The sequence below is a fragment of the Sciurus vulgaris genome (assembly GCF_902686455.1).
Source record: "Sciurus vulgaris genome assembly, chromosome: 15".
Classification (NCBI taxonomy): Eukaryota; Metazoa; Chordata; class Mammalia; order Rodentia; family Sciuridae; genus Sciurus; species Sciurus vulgaris.
This window is the reverse complement of record NC_136476.1, coordinates 51,089,626-51,113,972: the sequence shown is the minus strand read 5'-3', so window position 1 is coordinate 51,113,972 and position 24,347 is coordinate 51,089,626. Positions and strand designations below refer to the sequence as shown.

The following is a 24,347-nucleotide window of genomic DNA, read 5'->3' as shown; positions in this document are numbered from 1 at the left end:
TTTAAGCCACTCTTTTTAATAGAACTGAAATTTAAAAGCTTTTATTTTAAATCAGTATATATGTTACAGGAAATCCTTGCATATTACCAATTCCTATTTGTGAGGTTTTGAACCAATTATTCCAAATTAGGCAAAAATACTACAATTTGCAACCCATTATTTTCTTTCACATAGTTTTTTTTTTTTTTTTTAAACAAAATTGCATTGGAGTAAGAGTATTCTAACTAGTACCCATTTGCCTTTACTATCAGTTATTCCAAACAAGACTTTTTAAAAAATTAAACTTTACCCATTGAAGGTAACCAACAGATTTTGCTAAAAAATGTAAAAAGTTATCCATAAATCCCATTTTGTGCAAAAATACTTCCAGTACCTATAAATGAAAATTTATATTTAAAAATAAAGAATGTGCCTCAACATGAACACTGCAATACCTTTTCCAATTTATCACTAATAACTTGCACCTTTACTTAGCAATTTTAAATTACTGCATCTGAATAGTATATGTTGACAAACATACACAAAGTGTAATATATATTCACAAAAAATGAAGTAAACAGTTGGTAAGGACATCACTGTTACATAATATTCTAAAAATGTGCCTTTACTAGGTGTTCTGTGAGTTATCATGGTGTAACTATTAAATATTCTTGTATCAATACCATTTTCTACAAAGTTGACCTAATTTAAAGTCTGAAACTAAGGCTTCTACCTTTAGACAAGAGTAGAAAACAAGAGTTAAGTAATTGGTTAAGTCCTAAAAATACACATCACAACTACATGACTAAGATACTCATTTAAAACTTGTGCCAAGATAACCCCTCCCTTCAAAACAAACTAAAATTGACTCACTGGCCTATTTCACTTAATTTTGGAAATAAAAAAATAAAATTAAATGAATTCCTAAGCACTCATTTCCTCTGTCTTGCCACCAAAATTTAAAACATTCAAATCCTCAATTTGGGATTCCTCCCTACAAAAAATGCTAAACTCAAAACAAAAGTAAAACTACCTCCAAGTCATCTACCTTGGAGTTAAAGAAAAATACACTGGACTCCAGAATAATTTTGGAAGCAATGTTCTAAAATCACAGGAAACAATAGAAACAATGTCTATGGTCTCCGTCTAAGGAATCATCCAACCCAGAGAAAGCCATCTCACCGCCCGATACTTTTCATCTGTGAAACGACTCCACTCGCTGGAATTAACTACCTGAGCAAAATCTTTCCATTTTGTTTCCCTAAAGTAGGAAACTATCAATCTCCCCTCATGACACATACCACCCTTTATGGGTGTTTCTACATGGAGAAAAAAATGCTAGTAAACTTGGTGGCGGGGTGAGGACAAAGGGCATTTTCAAAGAAGCACTGACTGAGGTAAATGGAGAAATGAGGACAGAAAGAAGGCTAAAGTTCCCTCAAGTGGATAATGGAAAGACAACGCAGGCACCTTTCTTTTTTAAACCACCCCTAGGGTCCTCTTCTTTATTACCGCACACTGGAATGCAAAGTTGGAACTATTACCACCCAAGAAGCCCAATGAATCCTCAAAATGTCAGGGCACTGGCAGCCTCTGAAATGACAGGCTAATTCCCCTCCCCCCACCACCCCACCCCCAAAAAAAGAAAAGTCCAATCCAATAAGTGCAGGTCACCCTGCCCTCTGGGGCAGTTCCAGCCCGAGCAGGAGGGCTCTGATGGGAGGTCGAGAAAAGACAGACAGACCACCGCCTTCCACACACCCTCAGCTGGGGAAACAAAGACAGCACTCCTTCCCCCGTAGCCACTACCCCAGCCGGAGAGGCTTTCCTATTTCCCGGTGCAGTCTGGCCTCCCGCCCCCGCCCCATGACAAAGAAAAGGCACTTAGTGAGCAAGGCCTTCCTGCCTCCACGGATGGGGGAGGGGGCTGCGAGCCGGAGAGCCCCCTCCACGCACCCGCACTCACACTCCCGGCCCCGAAAATTGCCCAACGCGGGGAGGAGCCGAGGCCTCGGCCGGGAAAGCCGGGTCCGGGAAAGGGTGAGGGTACCTTGAAGTAGCCGCCTTCGTAGAGGGTGTTGGGGGGTCCGAAGATGGCCACCTCCCAGTTGTAGAGGTCGGACTCATCCACCAGGGTGATCCGGAAGCCCTCCACCGGTTCCTCCTGTAGGGATTTCAGCTCGAGCATCAGGGCCTTCTGCGAGCTGGTCATCTGCTGCTGGGCCATCGCGGCGGCGGCGGCGGTGCCGGGCCGGGGCCCCAGTCCTCGCGCACCGGCCGGGCCGGACCAGGCCCCTCCCCTCCGCTCGCCCTCGGGCCGGGCCGCACGGGGCCCCTGTCTTCACACAGCCGGCGGACCGGACCAGGCCCCAGACGGCCCGTGGGCCGGCCCGGGGTCCTCCTCACACGCGACGCGGGCCGGGCCGGGCCCTTCTCCTCACACTCGGGCCAGATGGGGGGAGGGGCTGAAGGAGTTAGGGGAATCCGCTCCGGGTCCGGGGCCTCCCCCCCCCGGAGGGGGCCTCTACTTGGGGGGGGGGGAGAGGAGGTGGAAGCCGAGGAAGGCGGCGAAGGGCCGGCGATGGTGAGCGGAGGGGGCCGAGCCGGCCCGGGAGCGCCGCGCTCGCTCGCCCTCTCGTTCGCCTCGGGGGCCGCCGGGGCCGAAGGGCACGCGGGGCCGGAGGGGGAGGGGGAGCGTGGCGCGCGGGGGTCTCGCGGCAGCGGCGGCGGCGGCGGCGGCGGCGGCTGCGCGGGGGGAGGGGCGGAGGAGGAGAACGAGAGCGCCTCTCGCCGCGGGAGCGACAGAGCCGAGAAGGAGGGAGGGAGAGAGGGAGGAGGGGCGCGCGCCAGGAGGGGGGCGGCTCTCGGCGGCTGGCGGCCCGACGCGCGTGCGCGCGCCCCTCCCTCCCCCGCCCGCCTGCCCGCCTGCCCGCCGGCCTTGTCCTCCTCCCCTCCTCCCCTCAGTTGCCGGCTTCCATCCCGCCCGCCCGCGCGGTGGCGGTGGCGTCGCTTTGTGACGCCGGCGCGTGTCCCCACCCTTAAAGGCTAATGGTTGTGGAGAGCTGGCTGTCGGCGATCGCCTTGGCCCCAAAGTGACTTGTGTGGCTTGGCGCCGCGGTTATAGAGGCGTATCCGGAAGGGACTTCTGGTCCGAGAGCTCTCCGTACCTTCCCCCAACGTACATACACCAGCCTCCAAAGGGCAGTCCTCGGACGAACCGTAGTCCTCTACAGGTCCCCTCCCGGCGGCGACACCCAATCTGCAGTCCCTGCACTTAGTAGGTGCTTGATTAATAAGGGTCGACAATGTGGATCTTAGGGGTGGAAACAAGATTTCCCAGCTTATCTCCGGCAGATTCAACCTCCTGGCCTGTGTTGCCACTGGGCAAATCACCCACCTTAAGGGAGGGCATTTTCCCAAAGGAGAAAATAAGGCAGACAGGTAGGCCAGCTCTTACTTCTTAACTACAAATAGGAAGTTACGGGAAGAGAGAGAATTAACAAACTGAACTTGGGTCCCTAGTTCAGTGTGCTATGGGACGGACAAATGCTCTGCTTATCCGGGTTTGTAAAACTACCAAAGTTGAACTTTTGACACCCATTCCCATAGTCCTTTCAGCTTGATTGTTCAACCTCCAGCTTCTGAGATAATCATAACTGAAGTGAAATGTGCTGTCTTCGGTTCCCATTATTTAGACTATTTCTTTGTCGTGGACTGGTTTGTGGCTCAGTGGTAGAGCTTTTGCCTAGCATATGTGATGCACTGGGTTTATCCTCAGCACCACGTAAAAATAATAAAGGCGTTGTATCCATCTACAACTAAAAAAATTAAAAAATAATTTAAAAAATAATAATACTTCTTTCTCTTAGAAAGTCGTGTGTTGTAACTGTGTGAACCGTTTCTCAGGAAAGCCAGAATACTGAGTTCCATACAGTTTTGAGATCAGAGAGATCTTGGTTTCAACCCTGGTTCCACCATTTGTGTTACCTCTCCCTGTTTCATCAGCTTGTATAAAAGCAGACTAATTGTACCTAACACAAGCAATTGTACCAATTAAATGAGATCATCTATGTATGGCATTTAGCATAGTGACTGGCAAATGATCCATAAATAGGAGCTTTAAAGAAATCAAAAGGAGGGCTGGGTTGTGGCTCAGTGATGGAGCACTTGCCTAGCATGTGTGAGGCACTGGGTTCGATCCTCAGCACCACATATAAATAAATAAAAGTCCATTGACATCTAATAAATACATATATTTTTTTAAAAAGAAATCAAAAGGATAGTTATTTTGTGGATACCATCTTCATTTTTTTAATACGCTTTATTTTTACAACAGTTTTAAATTTATAGAAAAATTGAGAAGACAGTAGGATTCTCAAGTACCTGGCACCCAGTTTCCCCTATTAATACCATATCAGTGTACTATATTTATCACCAATATTGATAATTATTATTAATGTATTGAACATTATCATTAATGTTCATGCTTTATTCATATTGCCTTAGTTTTTGCCTAATGTCCCTTTTCTGTCCCAGAACACCATCCAAGCTACCAGACTACATTTAGTTTTCATGTTCCCTTAGACTCTTCTTGACTGTGACAGTTTCTTAGGCTTTTCCTGTGTTTGATGACCTTGACAATTTTGAAGAATATTGGTCAAAATAATTTTTTTTTGTAGAGGGTATACTGGGGATTGAACCCAGGGAAACTTTACCAGAGCTACAGTGGCAAAGTTTTTGTTTTTATTTTGAGTCAGAGCCTCACTAAGCTGCTGAAGCTGGCTTTGAACTTGTGATCCTCCTGCTTCAGCCTCCCAAATTGCTGGGATTATAGGCAGGGACCATCGCCCCTAGCCTCAAATGTTTTGTAGATAGTCCCTCACCTGGGATTTGGGATAAGTCTGGGGTTATGGGTTTCGAGGGGAAAGAGCATAGAGATAAAATGCCATTTTCATCATACCTTATCAAGGACACATAATAAAGCAACATGACTTAGCATTGTTGATGTTGACTTTGATCACCTGGCTTAGGTAGTACATCAGGTCTCTCCATTGTAGTTACTCTGCTTCCTCCTTCCTCCTAACCATTCTATCTGTACTCTTTGAAGGAAATCATTATGCACAAAAGAGCCCTTCTCTTTTTTTCTCCTTTTTTCCTTTCTTTCTAGTGTGTGTTTGTTTTCAGTCAATGAGGACTCCATACTTTAAAACATTCTCTATCCCCCAGCCCTACCATCTAGGTCTTGAGACCAAACTCCACTGGAATTAGAGCTTTTGTCAGAGGAAGGGGAGTGTTGGGCTGGGGATGTGACTCAGTGTAGAGAATTGTCAGGCCCTAAGTTGGAAGCAAGTGGAGAGGAGTGTCCTCCTATTCAATGCAGCCCTCCTCCCAAAATAATGATATATGCCTTATTCAGGCTTCCAGTCCTCCACCAATTTAGGCACATGAGGATTGCTGACCTGGAAACGTGGGAGATGATGTTGACACCTTTAATAGCAAGGTTGTGAGTAGACCAATAGGCAGAAAGTTCATCTTCAAAGCATTTCACATACATGAAATCATAGCCCCACCCTAACCTATACAATGATAGCTCTCTGGCCGAACCCACGGGAACATACATCTTCTATCCAGACCAGAAGCTATCCCCTGGGCTCAACTCACAAACTCATACTAAGTATACACCATGGACATGATCCTAAACTGGAAGGCTAGCAGCTTAATGTGGTAATGAGTTTTGTACTCAAGGCTCTCCCAATTCTTAAGTCAGGAACTGGAATTCTACAGAACTAGCCCCAGTAAAACATTACCTATTGGTAGGCTGCAACTGTGTCTTATTCATCCTTGTATCTCGTGAAACCAGCTCACAGCCTGACACAAAGTAGACACTAAGTTCCCAGACTCACAGCCAAGCTCAGGAAGACAGTCGGTATCACAAAATAACAAATTGGACTCCACCCTCCATCCCCACATCTAGGCTCTCTCAGGCACTCAGGCACATAGTAGGTGCCTCAGGAAAATAAATAGATAAGATAGATAGATAGATAGATAGATAGATAGATAGATAGATAGATAGATAGATAGATAGATAGAGCAAGCTGTGGCTTAGTGGTAGAGCATACCTAGCATGCAGGAGGCCCTGGGTTCAATCTCTAAAACAAAACCACTTTTGTCTAAATGAAGAATAGAGGCTGGAGAAGTAGCTTAGTGGTACAAATGCTTGCCTACCATGTACAAGGTCTTGGGTTGAGTCTCCAGAACCACTAGATAGATATATATCTAGATAGAGGACAGCAATTTTTTAAAAAATGAAAAATAGTAAAAACAACTTCCTAGAGCTTTCTTTGTTTTCTAATGACAGGTAGAGATTGACTTGATTGATTGGTGCCCTCTTGCGGAAAAGAAAACAAAATACCTACCTTCCCTCCACCCTTCCATGCTGGGGATGGAACACAGGGGTGCTCCACCACTGAGCCCTTTTTCTATTTTCTATTTTATTTTGAATCTCGCTAAATTGCCCAGGTTGGTCTTTAGCTTTCAATTCTCCTGCCTTAGCCTCCCGAGTAGCTGGAATTGAGTAGCTGGAATTAAAGGTGTGTGCCACTGCACCAGGCCTTACCCTCAGTCTCTAAGGCATCACCTGGTATGTGCAAACCAGGACAGTTGTAATTAATCCATTATCTTTCTTCCAAAGAGAAAAGATATGGAAATCTTGGTAAGTTCAAGTGGAGGAAGATACATTTGCATTATGAAGGTTAATTCTGACATTCACGAATGACTCAAGAGGCCAATGTTTTTCTCATTCATCATGTTAACATATAAGACTTGGAGAGTGCTTTTAGGAGCCACAGTATTTCTCTAATAATAGCTAACATTCGCTAAGCATTACTATGTGACAGGATTTTTACATGCAGAATCTCATTCAATCCTCACAAAAATCCATTACATGATCATTTCTAGAATATTTATTTTATTGAGTAAAGCAAGGCTTAAAGAGGTTAAAAGATGGGCTGGGGTATAGCTTAATAGAACACTTGCTTAATATATGTGAGACCCTAGGTTTAATTCTCCAACCCCACTCCCCAAATAAAGAAAAAAAAAATTTAAAAAGAGGTTAGTTACTTGAGGTCACTCAGTGAGTAAACAGCAGAACTTGAAGTTAACCTCAACCAACCTACTTCAATGTGATTGCTCTTAATTACCATGATGTAATTAATGTTCCTGGTCTAATGTGCCCACAGCAATCTGTGCATGTCATAGCACCCCACACACAGTATATTGCAGTTGTTTACTTCTTCCTCCCAGCTTCCGGTGTGCTCTTGAGAAAGAGCCATATATTCATTCTTTCTTTCATTGGACAAACATGTTTTGAGTGTCTCCCACTTGATAGGCCCTGCGCTAAATGCCAGGGATACAACAGTGAATGAAACAAATAATTGGTCCCTGCCATCATGAAGCTTCCATTCTAGTAGCTAAGACAGAAACAGACAAAAAGAAGAAGTTAGCAGACAAATAACATTGTTACAGTTTTTGGGAGTATCAATCAAGGTGATTAAGAGGGTGCCTAAAACAAAATGCTGGGACAGAATACAGTTCTAAATGGGGTCAGGACAGGGGCAGGAGAAACTTGTGAAATTACACTTAAATAAATGAAGGGAACTGACTTGTGAAATGGAAGGGCCAGAACATTCTCCCAGGTTTCTGATTTGTAATCATTAGGCTTATTTAACACTCTATAATGGACAGTAGGCACAGGCTTGACATTTCTTATTATTTATTTAAATTTTATTATGGTGCTGAGACTTGAACTCAGGATCTCTCATATGCAAAAGCACACACTCTACCACAGAAACCAGTTCTTGACTTCCCCCCGCCACCCCCCCCCCCCGGGGGTGGGGATGGGCAGGGGACTGGGTCTTGGATCTCCCTATGTTGCCCAGGCTGGACTTGAACTTGTGATTCTCCTGCCACAGTCTCCCAAGTAGCTGTGATTACAAGCATTACCATGCTTTGATATTCTTGACTACAGGGCTTAATCATTTTTAGGTGTGAATGAAAGCTCAACGAATCTCTCTGCTCTGATTTTTCTCAGACTTCAATGGTGTTGCCTAGGGCTGGGGAGATAGCTCAGCTGGTAGAGTGCTTGCCTCGCAAGCACAAGGCTCTGAGTTTGATTCCCCAGTATCCCCAAAAAAACAAAAAAAAAAATATGGTGCTGCGTCGTTGTTAATTCAAACTAAATCATGGTTCAAGTGCCAGGAATGTTGGTGCGTGCCTGTAGTCCCAGTATAGCAGGAAGCTGAAACAGGAGGATCACAAGCTTGAGGTCAGCCTTAGCAAGGCCCTAAGCAATTTTAGCGGGAACCTTATCTCAAAATAAAAAATAAAAAGGGCTAGGGATATAGCTCAGTGGTTAAGCTCACCTCAAGGGAGGGAGGGACCTTCTCCCCCCCCCCCCCCCCACGGGGATTGAATCCAGGGGCACTTTACCACTAAGTTGCTTAGAGCCTCACTAAATTGCCCAGGTTGGCTTCAAACTTGGGATCCTCATTCCTCAGCCTCCCAAGCCACTACACTCGGCTGTGTACAATTAATTTTCCGCTTTTTTGTAAAATAATATGTAAATCTATACAGAAAGAACACATTTTGTAAAATATAAACACCAAGTGAATCTAGATGGGCATTCATTACATTTTTCTTGAAACATGTTTAAATTTAATAGAAGCTGGAGACAAGTTATTACAGTAATCTAAGCACAAAGTGATGTTACTTAGATTACACCCAACAGTGAAGACAAGGAAAAATGAAAAACGAATAAATTCAAAATATATTTTGGAGGAAGAAATGACAGGACTTGGGCTGGGAAGGAAACTCAATGGTAGAGCGCTTGCCTAGCCTGTGCGAGGCCCTAGATTCCATCTCCAGTACCGGTGGCGGGGGTAGGGGGAGACAAGACTTGTTAAAAAACAAGATGTAGTGAATGAGGAAAAGGGGAGGAACCACTAATGTAAACAAACAATCCCCACCAGAAGTCCTTACAGAGCTCCGCCCTTCCGGCTCCTCCCTAAGCAGAGCAAGTAAGGAAAAGGAAGCGACTGCCAAGCTACTCACAGACTTCCGGTCTAACGTCGCAAAGAAGTCGTAAATCCGAGAAACTTGTTTGGCCCTTCCCCGCTATGGGCGGTTCTGGAAAATAACTGACCAATGGTGAACGATTCAGTAAGCAGTAACCAATGGCTCTGGAGCGGTGCAGTCCTATGGTCCTGGGCTGCCCGGAACTTGAGCCCTGGAATTAGGCCTTTCTGGCCACGTGGGAGGCTGTTTCTGTGTAGAGCTGTTCTGTGTACCTGGACTGGAGTGATGGGGCCAGCCCCTACAGGAGAGCAGCTCCGCGGAGCCGCTGGGGGCCCGGAGGTGGGTTGAGTCAACTGGGAGGAAAAAGCTCAATATATGCTCCTGTCGGCTGCGGACCCCGAGATGGCGGGGCCTGACCGCTGGCTGGTGAGAGACATGAGGGCAGCTCACTCTGGAGAGTTCTGTTCCCATGATTTTTCCAGCCTAGGACATTGAAACAGTCCGAGATTGCTAGGAAAGGTGAACCCGGCAGAATTTGGATAAAGCAAGAGTGGAGAAGCCATTTGGGGATTTTCAAGCCTGTAGCAACAGAAGAGGAAACAGGAATTCATGGTATCCAAAAATACAAGGGGCTTCGGCATTGCTTGGGGCACTAGCCAATCAACTAGTGCTTCTACCAGTTCCAAGCGGAGCTCCACTTGTGCTGTCAGGTAGACAGGAAACCCTCAACTCAAGGTATTTTCAGTCTAGGGATCAGTAGTGTTCTTCAAAGTAACGGTTATCCAGAGTTTTACAGAGTCTGACGTCCAAAGATAGGATGAAGCAGGTGAAACCTTTACCCACAGTCTATCATGGCACTTTAGGCAGCAGATGCTAGGTACCTGACCTGATGTTAACTTCTCCCTTCTGGCCACAGGTGATACCATCCTTGGAAGGCACAGGCAAGAAAGGGAAGAAGGCATCCTCAAGAAAGCGTGTAGTGACTGGGTCCCAAGCAGAGAACCTTCTGCAGCCAGTGAAGCTCAGCAGGGCAGAATTGTACAAAGAGCCTACCAACGAGGAGCTGAATCACCTTCGGGAGACTGAGATACTGTTCCACTCCAGTTTGCTTCGTTTACAGGTACTTGGGTGGTTGGGACTTATGTTCAAGGGGCTCTTCTAGGACTTTGAGGTCACTGGACTCTTCTTCACTCTCTTTACAGGTAGAGGAGCTACTAAAGGAAGTGAGGGTGTCAGAAAAGAAGAAGGATCGAATTGATGCCTTCCTGTTGGAAGTCAACCATCGGATCAAGAAGGTGCCCTCAACTTCTGAGTCAGAAGTAAGGCAGATGCCCTGGGAAACTGGGAAGCAAGGCCTTCAGTGGGGCCTCTCATACAGGTGCCTTGCTATGTCTTTTGAGGCATTGGAGTGCTAGGGAGCTTATTCTCACTGCAAGGAAGGTCAACTGGGATTGCAGTCATTCATGTATTATCACTTAGTAAGCATTTAGGTGTCTGACACTAATTGGATATTCTTAGATATATCAATAAACAAAATAGCCAATGTTATAATGTTGGGATTATAGACAATAGATAATAGACTGCATGGCAATGTTAGAAGATGGTCAGTACTATGGAAAAAGAAAAAAAGAGGATAAGATAAGGGGATTAGAAATATTAGGGAATGAGAGTGGTTTGCAATTTTAAACAGCATGGCCAGAGTAAACCATACTGAAGTGACTTGTGTGTAAAGATTTGAAGGAGTTCAGTTAACCGTGTAGGTATCTAAGAGTAAGCATCCAAGAAGGAGAAACAAGCAATACAAAGACTCAAAGGCAGGAGTGTGCTACATCTCTTTGGAGTAAATAAAGATAGGAGGAGATGAATTTAGGCAGGTTATGGGAGAAGGTTGCGTATCATACAGCACCTTCTACGCTAAGATAAACACTTTGGCTATTAATCTAGGTGAAATGAGAAACTACTACTAGTGTGTTGTGTCCCCTCCCCCCATTTTAAAAAAGTTTATTCAGGCTAGCCATGGTGACGTACACATGTAATTCCAGTGACTTAGGAGGCTGAGGCAGGAGGATCTCAAGTTAGAGGCCAGCCTTGGCAACTTAGTGAGACCCTGCCTCAAAGTAAAATAAAAAAAAAAAAAAGGGAGGGGGTGCTGGGATGTGACTCAGTGGTTAAGTACCCCTGAGTTTAATCCCCAGTACCAAAAATAAGCTAATTCAGGCTGGACGTGGTGGTGCATGCTTGTAATCTCAGCAACTTAGCAAAGCCTTAAGCAATTTAGTGAGACCTTGTCTCAAAATAAAAAGGTCTGGGGATGTGGCTCAGTGGTAAATTAACTCTGGGTTCAATCCCCAGTACCAAAAAAAAAAAAAAAAAAAAGGAAAAATTCAGGTTATATTGAAAGTACAATGGAGGAGAACAAAGGTAAAATCAGGGGACTACTTAGTTACCTGTTGATCACTGAAAAAATGGTGATATCTCAGACTACAGTGAAAAGTAGACAAGTGGGTCATTTTTTAAAAATACATTTTTTTTTTTTTTTTTTTTTTTTTTTTATTGCGGTACTGGGGATCGAACTCAGGGCCTTGTGCTTGCAAGGCAAGCACTCTACCAGCTGAGCTATCTCCCCAGCCCCTGAATACATTTTTATCATAAAATAAATAGTCTTCCCCCACCTCATTAAACTGTTTATTTTTTTTTCTTTATTTCTTTCTTTTGTTGTTGTTGTTGTTGTTGTTGTTTTATTTTGTTTTTGGTGGCCCTGGAGATTGAACCCAGGGCCTTGTACTGGGTCTCTTGCTAGGCAGGCACTGTACCATGAGTTATACCCTGAGCCCCAACTGTTTTAATGGTTTTCAGAATTATGTAACAGATTTGTGGTTAGGTTATTTCCATTAAAAAAATTGATTTAAAGCTGGTAGTGTGGCATACTCCTTTAATCCCAGTGACTTGGAAAATTGAGGCAGGAGAATCAGTCTCAGCATCTTAGTGAGACCCTCAGCAACTTAGCAAAAACCCCCCGTCTCAAAATAAAAAAAATTAATAAAAGTGCCTGGGGATGTAACTCAGTGGTAAAAGTGTCTCTAGGTTCAATGCCCAGTATTAAAAAATTTTAAAAGTGAATAAGTGAGTAAATAAATAAAACACTGATTTAGGAACCAGGTGCAGTGGCACATCCCTATAATCCCAGCAACACGGGAGCCTGAGGCGGGAGGATCCTCAAGTTCAAGACCATGCTGGACAACTTAGTGAGACCCTGTCTCAAAATAAGTAGTACTATGAATGTAGGTCAATGATAATGTACCTGGGTTCAATCCCCAGTAACAAAAATATATTTATAAAACCATATATAGAGGCCAGCTCAGTGAAAGAGTGCTTGCCTACCACATTTGAGGCTCTGGGTTCAGTCCTCAGCACCACATAAAAATAAATAAAACAAAGGTATTTAAAAACATATATGTAAAACATGTACAAAATATGTATATGTATTTATATGTCTGACATACGTATATTTACACATAAACATTTTATAAACGTGTATATACATATATATCTATAATATATTTATTTACAAATTGATTTAGTGGTTGGGGATAATGTGACTCAGTAGTCAAATGCTCTCCTCATATGCACAAGGCTCTGGGTTGGATCCCCAGCACTGCAGGAAAAAAAAAGTACTGATTTTAAAAACTGAAAAGTTAAAGGTAGGCATTGGTGGTGTGTGCCTTCTAGTCTCACCTAATTTGGAGGCTGTGGCAGGAGCATTGCTTTAAGCCCAGGATTCCAGGCCATCCTGGGTGACAGTGAGACCCCCATCTCTTTTCTTCTGAGGGTTTTGGTTTTGTTTTTGTTTCGGTACCGGGAATTGAACTTAGAGGCACTCAACCATGGAGCCACATCCCCAGCCTTATTGTATTTTATTTAGAGACAGGGTCTCACTGAGTTGCTTAGCACCTCGCCATTGCTGAGGCCTGCTTTGAACTCATGATTCTCCTATCTCAGCCTCCCAAGCTGCTGAGATTACAGGCATGCACCACTGTGCCCTTCTTCTGAGGATTTTATAATGCACTGCTTTATTTTTGTTTGTTGGCTGGTTTTGTTTTATAATACTGAAGCTTGAACCCAAGGGTGTCCTACCAGTGATCTACATCCCCAACCTTTTTATTTTTTGAGACAGGGTCTTACTAACCCCTCAAACTGGACCTCAGTCTGACCTCCAAACTTGGGAGCCTCCTGCCTCAGCCTCCCAAGTTGTTGGAATTATATGTGTGCTCCACCACTCCCTTCAAATTTTGCCAGTTGAATGAGTTGGTAGGATGCCATCCAGATCCATCTAGTGGCTCAGTGGAATCCATTTTGATAATACCAAAAATTAATTGTTTCACAACCAATGTATAAGTCAGAAGGATGCTCTTGAGTTTGTCCATTCTGGAAGATACCAGCTTCAAGTTTACCAAAGTTGGCAGTCAGGATAGCACAAGTAGCATGAGATGTGACTGTAATCATGTTCCTGATAAGGACTCTGTCCTTTAAAGGAGGTTTATTGGAAGGAGATCTCTCCAACTCTGTAACCTTTTTCTCAAGTTTTTTGATGGTCCTTTTCTCGATTCCACCACATTTGTAGATCAGATAGACAGTAATGGTGGATTTGCCCAAATCTGTGTGTTTGGTGATGATATCATTGATGTGAGTCTTCCATTTTGTTTGGGGTTTTTATTTATTTGTTTTTGTTGTTTTGTTTTAATTTTTGTGGTGCTAGAAATTGAACCCAGGACCTTGCCCATGGTAGGCCAGCGTTCTATACTTCCAGTCCCTCCTTTCCCATTTTGGCTTTGATTTAACAGTGGTTTTCATGACACCTGTGTTCTGGCAGTAAGTTCAAGGTGATAAAGAAAATGAGGTGTTTTTGTTGTTGTTATTGGAGATTTAACTCAGGGGCACTTTGCCACTGAGCTATATCTCCAACCCTATTTATTTATTTGTTTATTTATTTATTTATTTATTTATTTGTCTATTTATCTATCTGTCTAATTTATGGTAATGGGAATTGAACCAAGGAGGCTTAACCAGTGAGCCTTATGCCCAGCCCTTTTTATTTTTTATTCTGAGGCAGAGTCTCACTAAGTTGCTGAGGGCCTTGCTAAATTGCTGAGACTAGCCTCAAACTAGTAGTCCTTCTGTCTCAGCATCCCAAGTCACTGGAATACTGGCATTTGCCACTGCACATGGCTAAGAAAATGATTATTCTTTGTTTTTTGTTTTCTGTTTTTTGTTTTTTTAGTTGTAGATGGACACAGTACCTTTTTTATTTATTTATTTTATGTGGCGCTGAGGATCAGACCCAGTACCCCACACATGCTAAGCAAGCACTCTACCACTGAGCCACAACCCCAGCCCCAGAAAATGAGTATTCTTAATAGAGAGGAATCAAGGTGATTAAAACATTTTTGACTTGAGCAACTGGTACGCAATTACCTTCATGGGGAAGACATGTTTTGAGAAGGTTTGGAGTTTGGTTTTGAATGTATTGGTATGTTAAGATGTCTAATGGACATGGAGGGGCCATGTGAGGAAGGCAGTAGAATCTATGTGTGTTACTGTCCTTGCACCCACAGCTCACTGACCAGGCATGGCTCCCTGCTGGAATTCAAGTTCCCTTCCATCAAGTGCCCTATACTGTGAAGGGCTCTTTCCACTTCCTGCCTCCAGCCCAGGTCACTGTTGTGGGCAGCTACCTTCTGGGCACCTGCATTCGACCAGACATTAATGTGGATATGGCACTAACCATGCCCAGGGTAAGATCCAGGGCTTAGAAAATAGAGAAGCCGACTACTTGACACCTTAAAAATTCTTAGGTTCCTCTCTTTCCACTTGTCCCTTGCCAGGGAATAGAAATCCGAATTCTAAATCAGAAAAGCAGACCACTGTAGTCATTCTGAGGGTACCTAGATGGGCTGTTGGGCCAGGTGTCCCTTTGGAATTTTGTCTTCCTTGTCTAAGAATTGGTATGGTATTGCAAATCCTGGCTCAAGCACTCCACAGTCAGCAGAGAAGCCGCAGGAATCTCACCTTGTTTCCTTTTAGCTTCCAAGTGCTTATTTGCATGGTCCTTTCTTTCCTTCTCTGGACCCTTCAGGAAATCCTACAGGATAAGGACCTGTTGAACCAGCGCTATTTCCGGAAGCGTGCTCTTTACCTGGCCCACTTGGCTCACCACCTGGCCCGAGACCCCCTCTTTGGCAGCGTTCGCTTCTCCTTCATCAATGGCTGCCACATGAAACCCTCACTGCTGCTGCGGCCACATGGTGGGAAGCACACACTGGGCAAAGGACACCGTATGGGGTGATAAATCTAAAGGGAGAGACACAGGGTCCTCAGGTCTAGGGGAATAGGAGCCTTAAGGCCAAGGTGAGAGGCATGGACCTCAAGGTTGGTGGTGGGGGAGAGGGGCCTTAAAATGGGAAGGCATGGGGCTCTCAACTCTGAGAGGGGAGTTACTAGGACTCCTGGTTCCAGAGTTGCAGGGTCTTAACAGTCCCTGTCTCCACCCAGGGAAGGATGAGCACTTGGTCACTGTACGTCTGCATCCATGCCCTCCATCTGATTTCTTCCGCCCATGCCGCTTGCTGCCAACGAAGAACAATGTGCGTTCTGCCTGGTACCGAGGGCAGAGTCCTCGAGAGGATGGTGAGCAGGTACTGATGTTGAGGTGGTGCTGGAAAAAAGGGATCTGATGGAGATTTCTCATGGCCTTTTCTTCTCACAGGTAAACTAGAGCCCCCTACTCCCCACTACAACACATGGATTCTGCAGGATACAGCTCTAGGGTCCCATGTGCAGCTGCTGTCAAGTGTGCTAGGCTCTGCCCTAGGACTGAAAGATGGTGTGGCTCTTCTGAAGGTCTGGCTGAGGCAGAGAGAGCTAGACAAGGTGAGTTGGAGGTGGCCCACCCTCCTCTTCTTAACTCTGTGATGGGCTGGATCTGAGCTCAGGCCTTTCTCTTTATCTCTCTTTCAGGGCCTGGGTGGGTTTAGTGGATTCCTGGTCTCCATGTTGGTTGCCTTCCTCGTGTCCACACGGAAGATCCACACTACCATGAGCGGCTACCAAGTCCTAAGAAGTGTCTTGCAGTTTCTGGGTGAGGCGACTAGACTGGGAAAGACCAAGGTTTCCTCTCATGCCAAGAATGCTCTCATTCCATTAGGAATTTGGTTCCTTGCCATCAGACAGATGAGCAAACTGAATATTGGAGACATGCATTTGTAGCTACCTATTTGCATACCTACATGCATTTGTAGACTGAGGGAGGGTCATTAGGGCTGGGACATCTTTTGATATATCCATTTTCTCAGCTACCACAGATCTGACAGTCAATGGGATCAGTTTATGTTTCAGCTCAGATTCCTCCTTGGTGAGTTGGGGAAGGGCCAGATCTATTTCAGGAGGCCTGAAGGTAAGGCCCAACCCTTGACTGGCTTCTCTCTGCTCCCCAAGCCAGCCCTGGCTGACTTCCACCAGGCCTTTCCTGTTGTCTTCTTGGACCCCTCAGGCCGTCTCAACCTCTGTGCTGATGTAACTGCCTCCACTTACCACCAGGTACTACTGGGCCCCTGCTCCTGTATTCCCCACATGTCCCAGCTCAGACTCTGTCTCTTCTGTTAGTACCAAGACCCAGAAATTCCTCTCCAAAGAGGTAAGGTGAGGCACATCTCCTGGTCTGAGCCCTTAGGTCAACAAGGGGTATAGTAGTGATCCTCCTTACCTTGTGGCTCCAGGTGCAGCATGAGGCACGGCTGTCTATGGCATTGCTGGACAGCAAAACTGATGATGGATTCCAGCTGCTATTGATGACCCCCAAACCCATGATCCGGGCTTTTGACCACGTCCTGCAGTGAGTTTAGGGAATGACAGGATATGTTGGTGGGGCTTGTCTTCCTGAGGTGATTGGACAAAGGTCCTGAGGCACGTGGCTTACATCTTCCAGGAAGGAGGTGATACAAGGGGCCAGCAGACCCTGATTTCCCCCTCTTTGTCCTTCTATGCCCTCCAGTCTCCGTCCACTGAGTCGCCTGCAGGCTGCATGTCACCAGCTGAAGCTCTGGCCAGAGCTGCAGGACAATGGTGGTGATTATGTCTCTGCTGCTTTGGGTCCACTAACTACCCTCCTGGAGAAGGGTCTGGGGTCCCGGCTACAGCTGCTGGCCCACTCTAGGCCCCCAGTCCCAGAGGTGAGATGGTAAAAAGTTGGAGAGTTTGTGAGTCTATGATGGGGCTGTAGCCAGGGTCCTAAAGGACATGGCATTCCTCTAGCCTGACCTTTCTAAATAGCTGGGAAGTGAGTTTCCAGTCTAGGTTGGGGGATTCTTGGGTTGAGCTCAGACTCTTTATACCCTACAGTGGGACATCAGTCAAGATCCACCGAAGCACAAAGACTCTGGGACCCTGACCCTGGGATTGCTCCTCCAGCCTGAGGGACTGAACAGTGTCCTCGAGCTGGGTCCAGAGGCTGACCAGCCTGAGGTGAGGAACCCCATCATATATGTTGGATGAAGTGGGTGAATTGCCCTCATGCCACCTGGGTTGAGGCCTGTCAGAAGTTGGTTCCTTTTTCCTTCCCTTTCCTTCTCTCTCTCATTTGTTTTCTCCTTTCTTTCTTTACTTTCCTTTAAACCTAGGGCTTCATGCAGATATTCTACCACTGAGCTATATTCCCCAGCCCTTTTTGGGTTTGTTTTTCTATTTTAACAGGCTTTCTTTGAGTTGCCCAGGCTGGCCTTGAACTTGTGCCTCTGCCTTCCAAGTACCTGGGATTACTGACATGCACCACCACCACCTAACTTCTCAGGAAGATTTCTAAGATATCACTACCCTTGCCTCTCTTCAGGCTGCTGACTTCCGCCAGTTCTGGGGATCCCGTTCAGAGCTTCGGCGTTTCCAGGATGGAGCCATTCGGGAAGCTGTGGTCTGGGAGGCAGCTTCTCTGTCCCAAAAGCGCCTTATCCCCCACAAAGTGGTCACCCACCTTTTGGCACTGTGAGTATTAGCATCTGCATGCCAGGAGGCAACCATGGTCAGAGAGGCTTCTAAGAGGATTTAGCCTAGGTTCTTGGGGTGAGCAGTTCTAGTGGTGGTATGGCTCTTCACTCCCTTACTTGTGCCTGTGTCTGTTCTTCAGCCATGCTGACATCCCAGATAACTGTATCCACTATGTGGGGGGCTTCCTGGATGCGCTGATCCAAGGCCTGAAAGAGGTAAGGGCCTTGAGGTCAAAACTAGTGATGGTAAATCGATGTGGTAAAACAGAGAAAGCCCTTTACAACCCAGCATGTATTTCCTGGGGTGTCCAGCAGGGGGGGTGCTAGCTCCACTCCAGCCTGAGCCATGGCAAAATCCCTTATGGGGTTTACAGGGTTCAGCCTCTTGATTGTTCTCTTCCTCAGACCTCTAGCACAGGTGAGGAGGCCCTGGCAGTGGCAGTACGTTGCTACGACGACCTCAGCCGCATGCTGTGGGGGTTGGAAGGTCTCCCACTGACTGTGTCTGCCGTTCAGGGAACTCACCCAGTATTGCGCTACACAGAGGTGAGGTACAAGGCAGGGGAAGGAACCCCTTCTGCATGACTCCCCTGATCTGTGTTCTAGTCACCCAGTATCCTTCCCTTCTCCTGTCTGGTCATTCCCTCTCAACCCCAGGCACCTTCCTCAGCTCCCCTTATCTCACAGGTATTCCCACCAAGCCCGGTACAACCAGCCTGCTCCTTCTATGAGCAACTCCGGGAACGGGCATCTCTGTTGCCCCGGCTGGATAAACCCTGCCCAGCGTATGTGGAGCCCATGACCAGTAAGAGGGCTCTTGGGAGGGCATGGGAGGGACAGATCCCACTCTGGGCTGCAGTATAAGACCTCTCACTCTTCTTCCTCAGTGGTTTGTCACCTGGAAGGCAGTGGTCAGTGGCCACAGGAAGCCGAGGCCATACGCCGGGTCCGAGCTGCCTTCCAGCTGCGCCTGGCAGAGCTGCTGACTCAGCAGCATGGGCTGCAGTGCCGTGCCACTGCCACACATACTGATGTCCTTAAGGTCAGACTTGTGTGGGGCAGGAAATTCCCAAGGAAAGGTCTCCAAGGATGTCAGGGTGTAAAGACAATACCCTGTCAGCATCAGGTTGGGGAGCAGGGGTGTAGGTATCAGAGCACCCCTAGGGCCCAGACTGACATTCACTTCTTGTCCCATTCCCTATTCCAACAGGATGGGTTTGTGTTCCGGATTTGTGTGGCCTATCAGCGGGAACCTCAGATCCTGAGGGAGGTGCGGAGCCCTCAGGGGATGATCTCGCTGAGGGACACACCTGCCTCTCTCTGTCTCGAGAGAGAGACAAGGCACTTGCCCCTGCTCACCAGTGCCCTGCATGGGTAAGGCTATCTGCACAAACTGTTTTTGTTTGTAGACCTTGCTCCTTTGTAAGTATGTCTCTGGGAAGTCAGATGATGTAATAGTTAGGGGTGTAAGTTCTGGAATCCTGGCCCTGCAACTTACTGTGTCCCTTTGGGCAGATTTCCCCCTGGACTTTTTAGTTTTCTCATCTGTAGAATGGGAATGACACTAGGATCAACCTCTTAGGGTATTTGTTAGGAGCACATAAGATAATGAATGTAATGCATTACCACGGAGGCCAACAGGAGGTGTAAGGGTTTAATCAGTAGTGGCAGTGGGACTGAGCCACTGTTCCTGGGCCCTGAGTGCCTGAGTCTCACTGCCACTTCCCTCCTTTCATCAGACTCCAACAGCAGCATGCTGCTTTCTCTGGTGTGGCTCGACTGGCTAAGCGGTGGGTACGAGCCCAGCTTCTAGGTGAGGGGTTCACTGATGAGAGCCTGGATCTGGTGGCTGCTGCCCTTTTCCTGCACCCTGAGCCTTTTACCCCTCCTAGGTAATTCCTTCGACCTTTTCCCTAGCCAAGAATTTCCCCTTGGGGCTGGCTTTTATCCTTTACACTGTACCCTTCAGTCCAAATGGGAGGGGTGTCTATAAAGAAGTGATGGAAGCCAGGTGTGGTGGCGCACACCTGTAATCCCAGTGGCTGGGGAGACTGAGGCAGGAGGTTTTAGAGTTCAAAGCCAGCCTCAGCAACTTGGCGAGACCCTATCTCTAAATAAAATTTAAAAAGGGTTAGGGATGTGGTTTAGTGGTTGAGTGCCTCTGGATTCAATCCCCAGTACCAAAAAAAAAAAAAAAAAAAAAAAAAAAAAAGGGTGATGGGGGAGGTTCTAAGACACCCTACACTCCCACAACCCACACTAAGGGATCTGGGCTCTTTAGATTATGGGGATATCCTTAGATGGGTAGGGTATGACTGGATCCCAGACTTATTTTCTCCTTCCACTCAGCTCCCCACAGGTTGGATTCCTTCGATTCCTTTCCCTGGTATCAACCTTTGATTGGAAGAACAACCCCCTCATTGTCAATCTCAACAATGAACTTACAGGTGAGTGGTAGAACTGGTATCAGAATGCTGAGAAAATTGCCCTTTATGGATTATAGAGTAGGACAGGAAGAGTTTTCCCTGTCTGTTAGGTTTTCTCTGTGCCTTCTCCATCCCAGATATCTAAGTCGGTCTGTCTTTGGGTGGGAAATTATCATGAGGAAGAGGCCCAGATCAATCTGACTATAGGATAGTTTGCCCATGAGGGATCAGAGACAGATTGTACTGGGATGGTGAACAGGCTCCCTGGGGGAATGTGGAAGTTAGAGGAGGGTAGAAGGAGGATCCTGAACACAGGTAAACAATCTTCTGGGGAGCAATGAGTCGTCAACTAGATGCCCACACCTCTTAGCTGATTTCCGGTTGTAAACTGAGGAGCTCTGGGTCACAGCAGAGAGCAGGGTGTCAGGTTCCTAATTCCACAGGTGTGTGGGAGCCCAGGGTGGGAGGGGGCCAGGGGCAGGCCTCAGCTTGTGCAGGCCTAGAAACCAGACATGGAGTGCCAGGCAGTGGAAAATTCTGCCTCTGGGTTGAGGCTGTGAGATTAATATCCACACGATTAAGGCAAATGCAGTGTCCCTTTGCTCCTTGAGGGAAGTGATGGAAAATCCCTGATGATCAGCTGCTGGGTACACAGGAAGAGGACCCAGAGCAGCAAAATGTGTCTTTGAGGGAGGGAGAGGCTGATCTAGGACCTTCTTTCTTTTCTCTAGTGGAGGAGCAGGTGGAGATTCGTAGTAACTTCTTGGCAGCTCGGACACGACTTCCTGTTATGGTCATTATTACTCCCCAGGACCGCAAAAACTCTGTGTGGACACAAGATGGACCCTCTGCCCAGGTTCAACCCCATGCCTGAGCCCAAATTTGATTATTCTACCCCAAGAGAAAACAGGCCCATCAAGAGCTAGGAGGGACACATGGTCAATTCTAGTCTGATGTTTCTGTACCCACCAGATCCTTCAGCAGCTTGTGATCCTAGCAGCCAAGGCTCTGCCTGTCCTAGAGAAGCAACTCATGGATCCCTGGGGGCCTGGGGACATCAGGGTAAGCCTCTGACTAACCATGATTCTAGGGGTTTTGGGGGTTCTGTCCTTGAACCCTGGAAATTTAGAGTTCAGGGGTACTTCACAAGATGCTCAGTTCCCTTTTTTGGAGAGGCTGAATCTTGAGAAGGGATTGAAGCTGCCATGTTGCCTGGCAGTGGCAGAACTTAAAACTTTTACTCTTCCTGCCGGCCTCAAACAGGCACCAGCTGCTTCCTTCTGTGGATCGTACTGTTCTTGCCTTCATGTGGGCCTAGAGGCCTACGATAGATGGTCATTCACAGAGGAAGGAGGGAAGCAGGGTGGGTATGTGGAATGGTACTCAAGGAGGCGCTTTTGACTCCTGCCTGCTCTCTCCTTAGACAGTGTTCCGACCACCCTTGGACATATATGATGTGCTGATCCACCTGTCTCCACGCCATATTCCCCGGCACCGCCAGGCTGTGGACTCTCCAGCTGCTTCCTTCTGTCGTGGCCTGCTCAATAAGCTAGGGACTTCATCCCTGATGCCTGTGTTGGGCTATGATCCTCCTCAACTCTATCTAGCACAGCTCAGGGTAGAGCCTAAAAGCTAGCTGGCCTGGGAAGAACTTCAGGGAGAGCTGGGGCCATGGAGGAGACTGCCAGGTGCCCATGTGTAATCTTAAACCTGTGTTCTGATCCTCCCTAGGAGGTGTTTGGGGATCTGGCCCTTTTCTTCTATGACCAGCATGGTGGAGAGGTGATTGGTGTCCTCTGGAAACCCACAAGCTTCCAGCCCCAGCCGTTCAAGGTGTGCTGGTCAATGACATGTATTCCTGATTGTGTACATGTGGTTCTCTGTGGGCATGCTTGTCTGTGGGTAGTCTGTGCTGTGAATGATCTGGGTTAGGGGCAGTGTGTGTGGACATATGTATTTTCTCCACCACCCGCATTCTGTCCCCAGCCTAGTGTCTCAGGGTGATATCTCAACCCACATTTCTCCTCTGCTTTTCTCAGGCTTCCAGCACAAAGGGACACATGGTTGTGTCTCAAGGTGGGGAGTTAGTGATGCTGCCCAACATAGAAGCGATCCTAGAGGACTTTGCCGTGATGGGAGAAGGCCTGGTGCAGGCTGTGGAGGTCCGAAGTGAGAGGTGGACTGTGTGATGCCAGCCTGGAACAGACTATAGGTGGACAGCCAGACTCAGCACCTCTGGAGCAAGATGTCAATGGGGTGGCCACCCTCAGTGCATGTGGACACTCTATGGAGGGTCTGCTGACCTAAACATATTGAACCATCCCCAAAGAAAGTCCTGTTCCAATTTTCTGTCTGATGTTTCCTTCCTGAGATCTGTGGAGTCCCCCTGGGCCTGACCACCTGAACTCCCAGAAGACAAGTAGGAGACAGCTCAGAAGAAACTGAACTCAGGCGATCCATCTGCCTGGAAGCCATGGGCTTGTATTCCTTTTCATTTTTTTTTGTTCTTTCTTGGACTTCTCCCAGAAACATTTGGAGGAGGGTTTGTGCCTGGGATTTGTCCCCTTCCCGCTCAGTGTGCCTTTCACCATAGTGTCAGGCCTGGTTGGAACCCAGAGAAGGTGTGGCTCTTCCTCTGGGTCACAGCTTGAACATTGAACAGTAGAAAGGGGGCTGTGAGTGTACAAATAGATTTCATTGAAGGGGCACAGTGCCCTCCCATGCTGGTGTTGCTGCTTCTCAGGGTAGAGACAGTGGAAAAGGACAGGGCAGGAGGGGTTTGGGTGGATGAAGGTGTGAGGGGACTGATATCCCAGTCCAGGAGAGATACAGAAAGCACTGGGTGCTACTCCCTGACCTCTCAGGATATTAAGTCCTACCCAGCTCTGTGTTGCTGCCCTTTCATATCACAAACTGCCCTTGCAGTGGAGTTGCAGACATGAGCAAGACCCAAGTTCTGTTCTAGAGCTCCTGGGGCCCCAGGAGGGGTATGTTGCCTCTTTCAGTTTGGGCCACACCCCCTTTCTGGCAACCACTCCCTGCTCCTGTCTCCCCTAATCCTGGCTGTTTTTCCAGACTCAGCTCAAATAGTGCCCCTCCTAAGCCCTGCCCTCGCCCCCAGCCTAAGGTGCTCCTTCTCTCTGAACTATGAGAGCAGTTACTCCCAGTTGAGTTCACTTGGCAGACACGCACAGCAGTGTGAACTCTTCTATTGTCTTGATCTCTGATTTAAAATTAAATTGCTTAATTCCATCCATTTTCCTGGCTTGTCTCCCTTTTCACATGGTTTTAACCTGATCTCCTGTGTCTAAATTCTATAAGAACAGGGAACATGTTTGAACACAGATTTCTTGGTTTTCTTTATGGTACTTAGTATAGGGCTTTGCTCAAGTAGGAAACAGATGTATGCAGAAGGGGCACCCAGCCAGCCAGATGGAGGCCACAAGGAAATAGAAATGATTTGTGAACTCTCCCAGAGCAGGTGGGATAGTGATAATGAAAGAGAGAGTCTGAAAGAAAAAGAAAAGGTTGATTTTTTGTGTGTGTGGGTGCCTAATAAGCACTGGGCACAGTTACATGTTGTTTTCTGTATGTATGGGAATTGGGCTACAATCATACCACCTCTAAAGGAGGTACTTTTTGTTACCTTCCCTTCTGAGTATGAGGGGACAAGCTCCAAGGCAGAACCTGTCATGGAAGGACTTTGGTGCCTGGCCTGTAAGTTTTGTTCTTAAAATGATGAGAAGCTATAAGAGGACTCTGTTAGACTTTGTGGACCATCACTGTCATGGGACAGACAGTCCAGTCTAGGGTCAAAATTGGTGTTAGGAGTATATTG

General features: G+C 46.9%; 2 protein-coding genes and 1 long non-coding RNA gene across 3 annotated transcripts in view; 2 read left to right on the top strand and 1 right to left on the bottom strand.

Moving 5' to 3' along the window:
- The window catches only part of UBE2R2 (ubiquitin conjugating enzyme E2 R2), a 106,510-nt gene extending 103,804 nt beyond the window's left edge, over positions 1 to 2,706 (bottom strand). The window contains exon 1 of the mRNA XM_079113274.1: positions 2,030 to 2,706. Coding sequence (XP_078969400.1) covers positions 2,030 to 2,206 — 177 coding nt within the window. The 5' untranslated portion in view covers positions 2,207 to 2,706. The remainder of the gene's footprint in view (positions 1 to 2,029) is intronic.
- Positions 2,707 to 9,230: 6,524 nt separating this feature from the next.
- On the top strand, positions 9,231 to 24,135 carry NOL6 (nucleolar protein 6). Its single transcript, XM_079113240.1, has 26 exons — positions 9,231 to 9,390; positions 9,968 to 10,171; positions 10,254 to 10,370; positions 14,664 to 14,843; positions 15,185 to 15,353; positions 15,601 to 15,735; positions 15,815 to 15,978; positions 16,066 to 16,186; positions 16,401 to 16,459; positions 16,543 to 16,644; positions 16,824 to 16,939; positions 17,099 to 17,276; positions 17,446 to 17,568; positions 17,933 to 18,081; positions 18,224 to 18,299; positions 18,489 to 18,629; positions 18,771 to 18,888; positions 18,971 to 19,125; positions 19,294 to 19,457; positions 19,823 to 19,975; positions 20,433 to 20,530; positions 21,241 to 21,365; positions 21,482 to 21,571; positions 21,933 to 22,127; positions 22,241 to 22,342; positions 22,549 to 24,135. The coding sequence occupies exons 1-26, from the start codon at positions 9,337 to 9,339 to the stop codon at positions 22,696 to 22,698; spliced, it is 3,438 nt and encodes a 1,145-aa protein (XP_078969366.1). The 5' UTR covers positions 9,231 to 9,336; the 3' UTR covers positions 22,699 to 24,135.
- Positions 10,380 to 11,434, top strand: LOC306645438. Its single transcript, XR_013759650.1, has 2 exons — positions 10,380 to 10,805; positions 10,841 to 11,434. It is a non-coding gene; the product is annotated as an uncharacterized lncRNA (long non-coding RNA).
- Positions 24,136 to 24,347: the final 212 nt, after the last annotated feature.

Excerpts from the sequence above, each read along its gene's own strand:
- NOL6 (XM_079113240.1), top strand. The coding sequence starts at position 9,337 with ATGGGGCCAGCCCCTACAGGAGAGCAGCTCCGCGGAGCCGCTGGGGGC. Across the intron at positions 15,736-15,814 it reads GCAGAGTCCTCGAGAGGATG|GTAAACTAGAGCCCCCTACT; the intron begins GTGAGCAGGTAC and ends TTCTTCTCACAG. Across the intron at positions 21,572-21,932 it reads GGGGGCCTGGGGACATCAGG|ACAGTGTTCCGACCACCCTT; the intron begins GTAAGCCTCTGA and ends CTCTCTCCTTAG.